At 46.4% G+C, this 14,180-nt stretch overlaps 1 protein-coding gene across 1 annotated transcript in view; it reads left to right on the forward strand.

Annotated features, from left to right (window-relative positions):
* Positions 1 to 5,819: 5,819 nt before the first annotated feature.
* The window catches only part of NUP93 (nucleoporin 93), a gene marked incomplete at its 5' end in the record, with an annotated part of 72,839 nt that continues 64,478 nt past the window's right edge, over positions 5,820 to 14,180 (forward strand). Inside the window, 2 exons of the mRNA XM_084269905.1 lie at positions 5,820 to 5,998; positions 6,531 to 6,648. Coding sequence (XP_084126031.1) covers positions 5,820 to 5,998; positions 6,531 to 6,648 — 297 coding nt within the window. The remainder of the gene's footprint in view (positions 5,999 to 6,530; positions 6,649 to 14,180) is intronic.

The raw sequence follows: 14,180 nt of genomic DNA on the forward strand, positions 1-14,180 counted from the left end.
TCCTTCTTCCCTCCCTCCCTCCCTGCGGCGGTTTTTAGCGCCGTCCCCCGCCGGGGCTTCAGCCCTCGGCAGCTGCCGCGCTCGCTCGGGCCGCCCTCTTCTCAGCAGCCGGCCGGGCCTTGCAGTGGGGAGCTCCGGTGAGGCCTCCCCTGAGGAGACCCCCCTCAGGGCCTGAGGCGGGGGTGTTACCGGCCTCGGAGCCGTGGTACGGCGCCTGGGGGGGTCTCTGGCGAGCGCCGCGGCGCAGGCCTCCCCCTGGGCCCTTCCCGGCGGTTTGTGTGTGTCCCCGCCAGCTGGAGAGCGGCGGGGCTGGCTTGGGGGGTGCGGGGTCAGCTCTGCATCCCAGCTGGCCTGTGCCTCCGGCTGCGGAGGGAGAGCTGGGCGTTTTAAGCAGCGATGGGGCCTCGGGGAGCTGAGGCTCTGTGTTGGAGCAGGGCGGTGTCAGGAGAGCGGGTCTGTGTTTGCGTGGGGCTGGGCCTCTCGGTGGGGAGTTCTGTGTGTGGAGGGTGTTCCTTGCCCTGGTGGGGCTCTGGGTCTTGCTGAGGGAAGCACACCTGCTGCCAGGTGGCTGGTGGTGGGAGCTCGTGGAAGTTGCAGTGTTCTCTGTCCCTGGCTCAGCTTCTGTTTCACATCAGGTTTTGGTAAGCTCACTCAACCAAGCTGCCAGGCATTGCTTTCATAGGCACCTGGCAGGATATAGAAGACCTTTCAGTGGAGAAGGTAACGCCTGTATGGTACTTGGGGCTTGTGTTTCTGGTCAGTAGGTTTGATGCAGGGCAGTAGCTGTCTTCACATGCTTAACATGGACCCTTCAGATTGTACTTGAATGGAAATGATGTCATTATCCTTTTCCCTCTTTCCCCCTACCCTAGCTCACAGGTCTTCTCTGGTAATGGTAGTGCTGACTTCTTGTGCAGAGCAGGGGAAAATGAGTCAGGATTTCTTAGAGCCTCTCAGATGCACAGCTGTATTTGTGAACTGAAATACTGTCCCTTCTAGGCAAGGGGACAAAGTGTGCAGAGCGACTTACTCCTGCTGCTTGGTCAGTGCCACAGACAATAGCTGAACTTCTGTGGCACGGTGTTGAACTGCTGTTGTGTCACAACTTCAGCTGTGTATCTGTATTTAATTAGCAGCTATTGTGGTGTTGTGCTGGTTTTGGCTAGGATGGAGTTAGTTTCTTTTCTAGCAGTGGATGGAATGCTGTGTTTGGGAGTTGGGAAGAGAGCACTGCTGATAACACAAGGATGTTTCTAGTTATTGCCAAGCAGTCAAGGTCTTTTTAGTTGTTCATATTTCACCCCTGAGAAGGGAGGGGACACAGCCAGGACAGGTGACCTGAACTGGCCAAAGGGGCTATTCCATGCCTGTTACACCATGCTCAGCATAAAGGGGGGCTGGTGGGAGGAGGAGGCGGCAGCTCCAGGACATGTGGTTTTTAGAACAGCCCTGGGCTGTATGGCCTGAGTTTGTGTGGTTCAGTGAGCAACCACTTTTTGTGTCACCAGTTTAATGTATTTTGCTATAAACTCCTATTATTATTGTTATCTCTCTCTTTCTGCTATCCCAGTAACTATCCTTATCCCAACCCATGAGGTTTTGGTTCCTTGGTTTTGTGTGGGGTTTTCTTTTCCCTGTTTCCTTCCCTCTCCCCCTCCCTCAACTCCCCTTCTCCCCTCCCCCTGTATAAGAACAAGCAGCTGCGTGGTGCTCAGCTCTTAGCTGGGGCAAAACCATGGCAGGTGTGCTGGGAGCTGTCTGTGTCTAACCTTATCCTAAACCAGATGGTGTTAACAGCAGGTAGAAGGGATTGGATCAAAAACTTAAGGGCAAACAAGGGCCACTGCCTTCCTCCTTCAATTTGGTTGTGCCTTATTGGTCAGTAATTAGGGAGAACCGAGGTGAGGGTGACAAAGAAAATCTGGTTCCTGTGTGCTTTATTGTTGTCCACCTGTGTCCAAAGGTGTTTCCTGCTCCTTGGAAAGGCTTCCAGGGGCTTACAAATAGGAAAAGCTTAAGAATTGCTTGGAGAATGTCTGTGACTCTGGGATCTAAATCCACAATGTTCCAGTGGCAGTAACATCATAGGAAATTCAGCAAGGGGGAAGGATCTGGGTTGTCACACAGAGTTTGGTATTTGAAATTCCTTGCTTAATGAGAGTCAGTTTGCTGCTCTGTGGAAGTTGGTGCCCTGCTGAGCTGGGTGAGAGTCAGGTGCCTGCAATAAGGACTGTGTGTTTGGGAGGGAGTGATGAGATGGCAGAACTGCCAGCTGAGTCAGTTGTGCAGGACAGTGGGGACCTGAGATGTCTGTGAGGACCTTCAAAGTGAGAGGACAGGTAGAAGGCAATGTTGACCAACATGTTATAGTACATGTTGGAAGAAATCATTCAGAAGGTGTGCTGTTTGGTTCCAGCTTAAGCAGTGAACAGGAGAGAGTCATGTGCCCTTTGTTTGTCCTTTCTCAAAGCACAGGAGCAAGTAACTCAGTGTTAGTGCCTTTCAAACTTTAGGGGGAAGAAACCAGCCCCAAACCAACCTGTCACTGTCTCTTCATTCAGCATATGTACTGTGAGAGCTCTTTGAGTCCAGGTGCTTAATAGCAGCCATAAAAAGACTGGACATTTGCATGTCTGCCTGCAGATGAGGTGAAGAACAAAACATACAGGACTGGAAACCTCATGGGTGGCAGGGGAGGAGTAACTGGGCGAAGGAGCAGTAAGTTTGGAAGTGTGGCCCATTCAAGATTTCCCTGTGTCAACCTCTTTATTGCTGGGGGACAGGCTGTTGTACTAGATAGAGCATAAAGTATGGCTTGGAGCTTGTAGGTATGTTTGTTTTTAATCTGGGCTGTCCTGATTTCATATGGTTGGGGTGTTGTTTGAGTGCAGCTGGGGTATGGCAGTTCTCCCCATGCTTATTATTGTGATTTAGATACTAGAGAGTGATCTGTTGATCCAAGTATCTGTCACCTGTGTTCATGCTTGGTTATGCACATGGAAAATAAGGCAGGAAGGGGCTTCCAAGAGCCTGTCAGTACGTGGAGTGCAGTGGGTGCTTAGGGGTGCACTGGAGTATTTCAGCATTAGGTCCTGCTGAAGCTCGTACAGCAGAATGTTCATTGTGGCCGTGTGTGGTGTGTAAGAGCCCTGGTGTTCTTCATTTGATAGCATTGCTGTGCACTTGAGGAGTTTGATGATTTCTTACCTAGGAAATCCTAAATTCACGATCAGTCTGAAACTCAAGAAACTTGTCATCTCTTCTAGTTTCTTTTTGGCTTAAATCCAATCACTTTGTACAACATGTAGCAGTTATTTGTGGTTTTAAATGTTGGGGAAACATTAAACAGGGGCTTAATGGCATAGCAGCCTAATGCAGCAGCTTCTATTGATAAGTCATCAAAGCTGTTTTACAGAATAGCCTTTCCAGTCCTGGCTCTTAGCCCAAGGTCGATCTGGCTTCTCAGAAGTTAGTTTAATTTCTGTCGTATTTTCTTTCCCTTAGGTGTCAGTTGTTGCTCCTTCCCCAGCCAGACGTGAAAATCTGCCGTCGCTCTGCTCGTTACTGTGGTAGCAGCTTCCATCTTGCACAGGAGCATTAAGAGGCAGACTGCAGTCTCCTGAATGCAGTAAATTCTCTCAGGGTGGAGACCAAGTTGGTGGTGCTGTTACTCACTCTAAATATTTGAATTCTGTCGCTTAGAAAAAAGCTGTCTAGTGTTGGCTCTCCAGATAAGCTTTGGGCTGTCATTTCTAGTGCTTGGTTGTAATTATGGATAGTTTATCTTGCTCTGAAATAACCAGTTTACTCTAGATTGGCTGGACTCAATTTGGTCTCACAGAGTTGTTCTCCTACATGGGCAGATTTGTGGGATGGACTTTGCATGTTGTTGGCGTGGAGTCTGGAGCTAAAAAAGCTGTGGCTTTGGGAGCAGTTTTGCAGTGCACTGGTTCTCTGTGCTTTTGGTATTGGTGTGCTCCGAGAAGTTAGTGCCACCTTATGCTGCCAGCTTTTTATTCCATTGGGAATGGAAAGAGGAAATGAACTGGGTGGGATCAAATCAAGCTGAAGTCTGTGCTGTCTTTGCAGCTTCTGCTCCCAGAGGATCTGATCGCTGCATTCTTAGTTGTATGGGAGTGTGGCTGCTCTGGTCTCTGTCTGCCAACTGAGGCTGCTTTTTGGCAGGGGTGCATCTGAGGTATCGCAAGGAAATGCTGGAAAGGCTTTCTGTGCTGCATTGCAGGGCATGAAGCTGCTTATTTCCACCGCCCTTCTCCGTTCCCCTCTGTCTCAGGGACACACTAATCTGTTCAAACGAATCGAATCGGGTCTCTGCTGCCTCACCCGATTAACAAGACAGTGCAGATCCGATCGCTGCCTCCCCCAGTAGCTCCCAGCTTCCTAGAAGTGCTTGTGAAATTCTCCATTCCTGGATGATGGCTGTTAGGGTTTGTCCCAGCACCCAGGCAGGATCAGTTTCCCTTTCTGATTACACATCTCTAAATGAATCATCATGCAGTGCTTTAAAAACCACTCGTCCAGACAGATGAAAGCAGTGCTGTTGCCACTGGTAGTTGTACTTGGGAACTGTGGTGAGACTGAGGATGTGAGGACTAGGATTAAATTGCTTTGGTGTCATTGAGGGGTGCCAAGAAATACTTGAGTAGCAGGCTGGTTTTGGGTTATGCTTGAGATGGGGTTTGTCTGATTTGATCCCAGGCACTTTGGGTTAGGGTGCAGATGTTGTGTGGGAGTGTGTGTACTGAGACTTGTGTGTCTGTAGCACTGTTCAGCAAGGCTGGACTTCTATGATTGTCTCCTGTGGCTTTGCAGAGGTGCCAGGTGCTTGTATCGTGTACCTGATGTAGCTGCAAATGGTGGATTTGGTGTGTGAAGCTGAGGGTTTGGGTTTCATATTTCATTAATGTGGATGCCAGTGCAGCTCTGTGTTTTTTCCACGTGGATCCCAAGCATGTGGGTCTCTGTCCTTTCTGTAAAGGTAACAGGCTCCATCCTGGATTTGGAACTGTGCAGTGCACTGATGACCTCATCTGTTACAGCCTTGTGCTGTAAGGTTTCTTTAGCTGTTCTCTTGTTTGGTCTTGTTGGCAAGCAGTGCTCTCAAACACCACTAAACCTTCCTGTGTGCATCAGAGTTGGGAACACGTCTTCTGTGGTGAAACTGTGTGTGCTTTTTTGGACTTTGGGGGTTGATGACGTGTGGATTGACACGTTGTAATAGATGAGTAGCTATGGCTGTGTATGTGCATGCACTCATCTGTGTTCCTGTTAATTGAACCTCATGTTTGTAAGTTACGTGTATTTTCAGCCCTCATACATACATATGCATGCATATATATGTCTCCACTTACAAGCTATAAAAATCTGGAATCGTGGAATATCTCAAGTTGGAAGGGATGGTTAAGGATTGAGTCCAACTCCCCAAATGCCTTATGTAGCTGTGTATGCAAGTAGTCTGTAGATAAACAAGAAGTTCTTCACAGGGATGTGTCTGCTTTCACCCTCCTTTGTATCAAGGCACAATGTGAACTGTCATACAGCATCTGCGTCCTATTTCTGATGGGTCCATGGATCTGCCCTAAGAACGCAGTCCTGCAAGACAAACCCCCCTGAGACCACTTAAAAGTATTTGCTTGATGTTTAGTGCTCGGGGAGGGTGGGCAGAAGAATATCCTGGTCTAGAAGCCCTGCTCTTAGTGGTTGGTCTGTGCCCTGTAAGTATAGAAAGTGTTTATAGCTAAGCAAGAACTTTGCCTTTCTTTGAAGGTTTTCTGTGTCTTGAGTGAAACCAGTAAGAGATGGACACTGAAGGCTTTGGAGAGCTGCTCCAGCAGGCAGAGCAGCTCGCAGCAGAGACAGAAGGCATCTCTGAGCTCCCTCATGTAGAACGCAACCTGCAGGAGATCCAGCAGGCTGGGGAGCGCCTGCGTTCCCGCACCCTGACCCGCACCTCCCAGGAGACTGCGGATGTGAAGGCGTAAGTACAGAGTGCCGGCACTGGAAACTCTTGGAAGAGGGTAAAGGCTCTTTATGGGTTTGCTTTCTGAAGTGGTGCTGGTGGTTCTTCCTGGGAAGGTGTGTCTGGGAGAAACAGAATGACTGTAAAGCTGTTGGGTTTTGTTTGCCTGTCTCCTTTCTCCTACTTTAAAAAAAAAGTAAAAATGCAGTATTTGAAGGATTCACCTGAGGAGCGACCATTCCTGATTTCAGGCACGGCAGCCAAAAAGTACAGCACCTTATTCTGGCTGCTGCTGAAGACATTTAGCAACATGCGACAGAATTTTTCTATCTGGGAGGACTTGGCAGCTGTGTGGTACTGCAGTGGAACAGCAGCAAGAGTTCAGCAGGGCTGAGGTGGCTGGGTACATGCACATGGCTGTTCAAAGCTTGGTGTTTGTGTACTTTTCCTAACCCAACTAGCTGCTGACCTAAATATTGGCATGAATTTTGGTTTAGAATTCTGTCTGTTCAATACTGATTTTTATACCTGTACAATCTCTTCCTTATAGGTCTGTTCTTCTTGGCTCTAGAGGGCTTGATATATCTCACATTTCTCAGCGCCTGGAGAGTTTGAGTGCAGTCACTACATTTGAGCCTCTTGAACCTGTGAAGGACACTGACATCCAGGTAGGGGCATCTCTGACATGTGAATTACACTGCCCTTGTGTTGTGGTGTAAAGCTCTTCTGTGGCTGCTGTGGAGATAGCCTTGCTCTGCATCTAATTCACTGGCTAGAGGAAGCACAGAGAAGAGATGCTGTTTTCAGGGTTGAAAGATGCTTGAGATGCTGCTTCTGATGGCTTAAGCAGCAGATATGCAGGTGTGCGTTTCAGTTCCAGACTCTTGCTTGAAGTGAAGAGGCGCAAGGTATGTTCTTACTGCCTGTGTGGCCCAAAGAGTTGTAAACTCTTCTTTTTCATAGAAGTAGTATGTCCTAAACTACTTGCCTGCCTGCCTTCCCTCTCTCCCTCTCCCCCCTGAAGTTGTGTGAAGTTAGCCTGCTTTATCTAACGGTATGTTTTGTTTAAGCACGTGGTGCTGTCCCTTTTGGGTGGACAGGCCCTTAGTCTGGTCTCCTGTCTTCAGGTGGGTTTACTTATTCTGATTTTGTTAGCTTCTCTAAGGCCTGTAGCCTTTCCAGGAGGAGGTGTGTGTGCCCTTGGGCCTGTGGAAGGAGGTGTATTGCTCGGGCTGCAAGGAAATCTCTCTGTATTGAGGCTGCCTTCAGCCCTCTTGGGCTGGGAGTGAGGAGAGGTGACTGGGTGCAAGAACTGTCTGCTTGGAGCACCTGAATGTTTATCTCAAAGATGAGATTCCTTGGGCCTTCCTTCTCTTGCCCTCCCCAGATGAATTTTCCACTCATTTTTGCTAAAAATCTGTGCACTCTGGAGACATTACCTATTGCATGATCATGGAGTGAGAGCTCTAAACCACTGGTACAGCTCGCTTTCTGTCTCTTCTCACTTTATTCTTTTGTTCCGTGTTCTGATGTTGTATTTCTAATTGATGTACATGTCTTCCTTGACCCCATTCTGTCTGGATTTTTTTTTCCCCCCCAAGAACTCTTCCTTTTTTTTAGGTTCACTACTGCTGTTAATTATTTGCTTTCTGGTGGTTTTCCCTAAGAGCAATCTTAATGTTGATTCTCAAGCCCGGAAGCAGTGGAGCTCTTGATGCTGTGCATCTGAGGCTTGTGGCATATAAAAAACCCAGATAGGGCTGGATAATACTTGCATTTTACTTCTTTTTACTGGTTACCTAAGCAAAGTGTGGAGGCTTTCTTATTTCTTTATTATATCCGATCTCAAAGCTGTATCATTTGATATGGTCGTTCTGGCATACTCTGGTGATCTTCTGGGTATATTTTTATCATCCCCAGTATATGTTTTTAATGAATCATGCAGTTATTTGAATCTTCTTCATTAGAATGCATTTATTTCTTTAAAAAAGGGAGTGTTGAAGTTTGAATTCATGGTAGTTGACATCATGTACTAAGCTTGCTATAAATTCTTAAAGTTTATTGAAATAAGTGTATTTTAAAACAAAAGGTGTCAGATTGCTTAGTTGGAAAAGCTTGAGGGATCTGGGAAGAGATGATTTCTAATATCTTATTACCTGCAATCAAGAGATTTTTTTTCAGGCATGCTTAAATTTGGTATCTGAGACCAGCTGATTCCAGTGACTTCTGTGAGAACTGGGTATTTATCTTGCCTGGGTGTTCTTGAAAGCTTTCTAAATACTGGTTTGTTTGTGTGTCTGGGTGCTGAAATGCCTCTATCTAGCCATCACTTCCAATCTGTCTCTCTGATCCTGAAGTTAATGATTTCTTTGGTCTCAGAGACTAATTTGAAACTCAAACATTCCAAAATGCAACCTCAATACTTTTTTTTTCTTTAAGGCATTTTAATTGAACAAATTTCTGTGGTCTGTTCCTTATAGGATTCTAGTCCGTCCTCGTGGAGCTTGACAGGAAGCTCATGTGTGTCTGAGTGTCATCTGGTAAATGAGAACTTTTTAATTCACTGGGATTTTTATGATCTCAAGCTGTCTGGCTGGTGTCACAGGAGTCTGTTATCTGGAAGTAGCTTGCTTAGAATATGGACAGGTCTGTGCACTTAGCTGTAAGTTCTGGAATGCAGCATCTTGCCCATCCAGAGTAGTTTTTCGTTGCCCCAGCAGGGAGGTGAGCACCACACAGCTGCTTGGGCTGAGTGGGGAGAAAGGGGAAGGGAAAAAGGGAAAAAACCCAAGGTAAACCTCACGGGGTTGGGAAAAGGACTGTATACTAAGATAGTGAAGAGAGAAATAATGATAATAGGACTTTTATAGCAAAAATACATGAAATTGGTGATACACAGTGCAGTTTCTCACTGAACTGTTCAGGCCATACAGCTCAGCTGTCCCAGAACCGGACTGTCCTCAAAAACTGTGTGTCCTGGAGCTGCATGCTTCTACCCTTACCAGCCCCCCTGTAAGCTGAGCATGACATAATCAGCACAGAATACCCTCTTGGGGCAGTTTGGGTCACCTGTCCCAGCTGTGTCCCCTCCCAGCTTCCTGGGCACCCCCCCTTCTCATTAGCAGGATATGAACAACTGAGAAGTCCCTGTCTGCTTGGCAGTAACTAAACCATCAGGGTCTTGCCAGCACTGCTCATCCCAGCTCCCAACACCATTACACTGGCTGATCCAAAGGAAATTAACTCTGTCCTTGCTGACATTTTTTAGGGATTTGTTGTTAGCTAGATTAGAGGACCCTTCTGTTATATGTTGTCCTCTAATTAGCTCTGTTAACCAAGTAGCTCTTAATTATTTGATGCTGTAGCTTCTTCACATGCTACTCTTATACCTTTCTCAGTCACAGAATCATCAAGGTTGAAAAAGACCTTCAAGATCATCAAGTCCAGCTGTTAACCTTACTCCATGGAACCACTAAACGATCTCCAGTCCTGTCTTCCTGTTGCTCATCACATGTACAAGCCTGTGTAGTTGGCAACAAACTTTTCAGCCTGAAGTCCTGTCAGGGACTTACTCGTGGGTTGTAGATTTAGGGCTTTAATAATTCTTGTGTGTGTGGTGTCCCTCAAGCTTTGGGGGGTGTGTGTGTGTGTGGCTGCTTATCTGAGTCCAGTGATTTCTGTCAGTCTCCTTGAGCTTCTCCAGCTTTAATCCTGAAGTACTCAGCGTCTCGGTTCCTCCTCTCGTTGTGGCCTGTTTGTGCTGCCCACACACAGCCTGCTCAGAGGGAGATGCTGGAATCTAATCTCTCAAATGATGGCAGTCAGCACTGCAGGAGGAGAATTCCAGGAAACACCCTGTTTCTTCCACAGAGTAGAATGCAGCAAGGAAAATGAGGGGAGCATCCTAGGGCATGAAGTCCCAGGATGCTGATGTGTCACTTCAGGAAAGTGTTAAGAGAATCTAGGAATTCACCTTAATAGAAGCCTCAGCTTGGGTTAACAAGCAAGAGGGCCTTTCTGTACAGAACCTCCTCTAAATGGTACTCCATAGTGCTGACTAGAAAGAAGCACACCAAATTGCAGCTCATTTAATTATCTGAATTATTTATCAGTCGTGAAATGTAGATTGCTTGCATGGAAAAGGGTTGTGAGTCCAGGAAATGTCTCCCACTAGAGCACTAGGCTGGGAAGCTTATGAAAAAGGTTCTAGGCATGCCATTAAATGAGATGGATTTGTATGTTTCCCTCTCTCATTCCAAAGGCTGTGTTCTTAAATTGCAGGCAACACAGCAAATGCTTCTTGCAGCAAATCCATGTCATGAGAATTGTAATGTCAAGAGTTTACAGAGACCAAGATTTTCTAAATTGCCAGAACCCCTTATTTTGGTAAAAATCCTGAGTTGAACATCATAGTTGAGTGATTCTTTGTGTTCTTAATGCACATAAATGCATGTTGGTTTTTTGTTTGTTCTTTGTGGCTTCTGAAAATGCTGGGTAAGGGTTGGTCTCAAAGATGGGGTATATGTGTACGTACAGATTTCTGGACTTTTCCAAACTTGGGAGCAATGATGCCATCTTCCAGCAGGTGCTGTCGTAGCAAATATCTCTCAGGTTGTGATACTGGGAGCCAGAGGAGGAATTCTTCCCAGTATATGGCAAGGCTGTGCTGCTGTAACGTTTAAACCAGGACCTGGCTCTTGCACGTGTCCCGTTGGGTTTATGTATGGCTGTTGAAGTTTGCTGCTGCTCTAACAACCTTGTTTGGGGTACCTGGTAGGGTTTACATTACACCTGCTAAGATAGTTTGTCCAGTTGCAGTATTAGCTCTGCTTTTCCTTGTGCTTTGTGTTTTGAACAGGTCATGATGGCTCAATGCTAGGTTTAGCCCCCCTGTATGCTTGTTTTGAAGAGTTTAAGCACAAGTCGTGGTGGTAACCTTAAGAAATGGTGTTGGTCTGGCTTTTAAGGCTTGGTCTGGCTGTATGCAGATCTGTGGAATGAATGCTAGAAACGGACACCAGCTCTCTGATCTCCTTACCTGCTTGAGGTGAAGCCCTGGCTCTGCTGTGCTGAAGGAAAACTTTGTTGAATTATTTAATTTGTACAATGGTTTCACCTTGGCCTTCTGATCTAGGCAGAACTGAAATTAAAGGTTGTGTACCAAGGTCTGGTTTTGATTTCTGGGTGTGGATGTTCAGAGTGTTGTCAGAGTAACTCTCTGGAGGTCGAGGCACAGAAATAAGAGCTTTTATCTAAATGAGGGCAGGAGGTCAGACTGAAATCTGTCCAAGGGGCAACTGAGGCAGACTGAAATGAAGCATCTGGGATGTTTTTCAGAGTACTGTAAACAGGCTTTGGATCAAAGGCAGCATTGACTTCTGGTTTAGTGTTGGTAGAATCTGGGTCCCAGGATGCTCGCCCCGGCACTGTATGTTCTGTTCGTACGTATGCGTATGACTCATAATTTAAAAGCTCTTACTCTGACATCAGGTACCAAAAGGGTGCATTATTCAACCAGTGAGCCCTTACTGCTATTTTATATTGCCATTTGTGATATACTTTGTGCTGTCTGCTCGAATCATACCAAAGCTTGTGGTAATCTACTAGAGTGTAACTAAAATCAGAGTTTATAAATGGAAATGCTGACACAACCTTAAAGGGGCAACCTCAAGTGCTGTTCACCATCCACTGTTTGCATTAGCTTAGCCTGAAAATGCATTTTTCCTTTTGCAGATTTTGTCCTTTCCCATTTGCCAAACATTGATTTCTCCCCCCTGCCCTCCCCCCACAAGTCCTTCAGTTCTAATGGAGCTTGAAATTAAGGTGGCTTTATTTTTCTGTCGCTTCCTTGTTCACCCTAATCGATGATGCCAGCACAGCTGCAGGGACCTCTTAACCATTGCAGAGCCAGGCTGCTGAGTGCAAGAGGACACCCTTCTCCCTTGTCTTTTCTTTTTAGGGTTGGTCCTTTGCTGTTGGTTTCTTTGTATGGCTGAGGTCTGAATGAAAAATACTATTTAAGGATTCTTTAAAAGCTGTAGAGATCTCATGCTCCAAAAATACCTCTCTACAAAGGTTCTCAGAAGTCCTTTTTCCCTCCTGTTACTAGTGAGAGCTAGTATCAGATCCTGCTGTCTTCTTTGCCTAGGTTGTCTCATTGATTTCATTCAGGATTTGACCCTTAATGTATATGTGTAGGCATGTAAATCAAGGCTATAAATATGCTGGCAATTAAACGTGGCCAGAGGCAGTTTTAACACAATTGAAGAAAGCAGTGATGTGGAATGAATGCTTTGACATGCAGCAAATGGAGCTAAGGGGTCTGGACCTGGGAAATCTAAATCACAGCAACTTCCTCATCTCCCCTCTGCTGTGTCTGCACATCTCCTTCTCTTAGGTAGCACAGAACAGTTTTATGTGAGCCTCTAAAGGAAAACTGCAGCCTGTCTGTGGTTCTCTGCCAGCGATGAGACTGGCAAGCGCTTCCGCAGCACACAGCCTTGGCGAGGCAGCCGGGGGTTCGGTGGCCTGTCTGCCACCTTCCTGAGGCTGGGCTGTCTCCCAGGACCCCTCTGAAAGGCACAGGTTGTCCCTGAGCTCTTCCAAGGTTTGTCCTGATCATAAAATGCTCTGGGAAATGCCAAGATGTGCGTGGGTTGGGATGTGACACTGCTTGAGAGTGCAGGTTTCTCTGTTTCATGGCCAGCACAGGCTTTTCCATGTGTGGTAGTTTCTTAAGTTAAAAAATCCAACCTGAGACCCTAAAAAAGCTCCTTTTGGCATAGGGTAGGTGAGAGAAGGGGTAAAAAGGGCCTAAAACATTTGGAATGTGTTTGGGTGGTGGTTTTTTGTTCATCACTCTTTCCCTGTTGTGCTTAGTTTATGGCTAAGCAGCAGTCTTCTCTAGCTTTCATTAGTGATCTAATAGCATGATTTCGTAGTGCATTTTGAAATTGCTCTGGCCTTATTAATCTTAAAAACACACAGCCTCCCCTGCCCCCCCCCCTCCCCCCCCCCCCCCCAAATCCCCAAACCATGGCACTTTTAATGTAGAATACTCTGGTGTTTTGTTAGTTGGTCGGATTAGTCACTGGATGAGTGCTGTGGTACTGAATTATTGCAAATCTGTTTGCTTGGTTGCATGCTAACTGGAGTAATTATGTGTGATCTTCCAGTTCATCATGGATTCCTAACCCCTTAGGGTTAGGAAGAAGGAGAGAGGAGGCACGATCTGCCTTTCTCTTTCATCACAGGTGAACAAGGGTGTGAAAGGGACATTGCAAAACTTTATGCTAATGCAAGGTCATGAGATGGAAAAATTGAGAACTCTTGTTCTAGTAGCTATGTTTATTGATCTATTTAAATTCTGCTGTGTCCTGGCACACTTTATATTTCCTGTCTGCTTAATCCAGATACGCTCTTTGCATCTCAAATAGGTACGGCTGTAGACTCTTAATAAACATCTTTGAAGTATCTATCATAAACAACTTAAAACAGAGACTGGAGTTTGAGTTGTAACACTTGACTTTCATTCCCCCCCCCCCCCCCGTTTTTTCCCCCTTCCTTATCCTGCGTAGCTCTGCCCTTCAGTGAATCACAGAATTGTAGGGCTTGAAAGGGACCTCAGGAGATCAGAGAGTCCAACCCCCCCAGAAGTTGTTCCAGTTCCTAATTGTACCCCTGCCAAGGGGCCAAATGCAGCATAAAGGCAGATTGGAGATCCCATATCCAAAATACAGCCTCTCTGGTGCTGAGTTGCAGACATCTCTGATTCTCCTGGTAGCACTGCAGAACCCTTCCAAACACCATGTGTAGCTGAAGCTTAAGAGCAAACCCTGGCTGGTGGGATGTGATAATCAGAGTCAGACTTTCCCCAGGCCCCTGCTTGGAAGCTCTGTTGCTATTGCAGGAATTACTGTGGGACTGTTAATGACTTCCAGGCTCTGTGTTGCATCTGACCAGGCAGTCATCACTTCTGGCAAGGCGGTACCTCTTAATACCGTGCGGTCCCATTGATTTAGTGCCTGTATCGACTGCTGACCCAGACAGCGTGTGCTCAGCATGTGCAAATGCACGACTGGAATCAGTGTTTGCATGGTGCTGGACAGACTTAACAACAGTTTCACCTCTGTGCTTCTATAGCTTGGTGAGATGTAACAATGCTGAGATGAAAATTCTTGCAACCTGGCAATTTGTCACT

Source organism: Gallinula chloropus, assembly GCF_964237585.1.
Source record: "Gallinula chloropus genome assembly, chromosome: 13".
NCBI lineage: Eukaryota > Metazoa > Chordata > Aves > Gruiformes > Rallidae > Gallinula > Gallinula chloropus.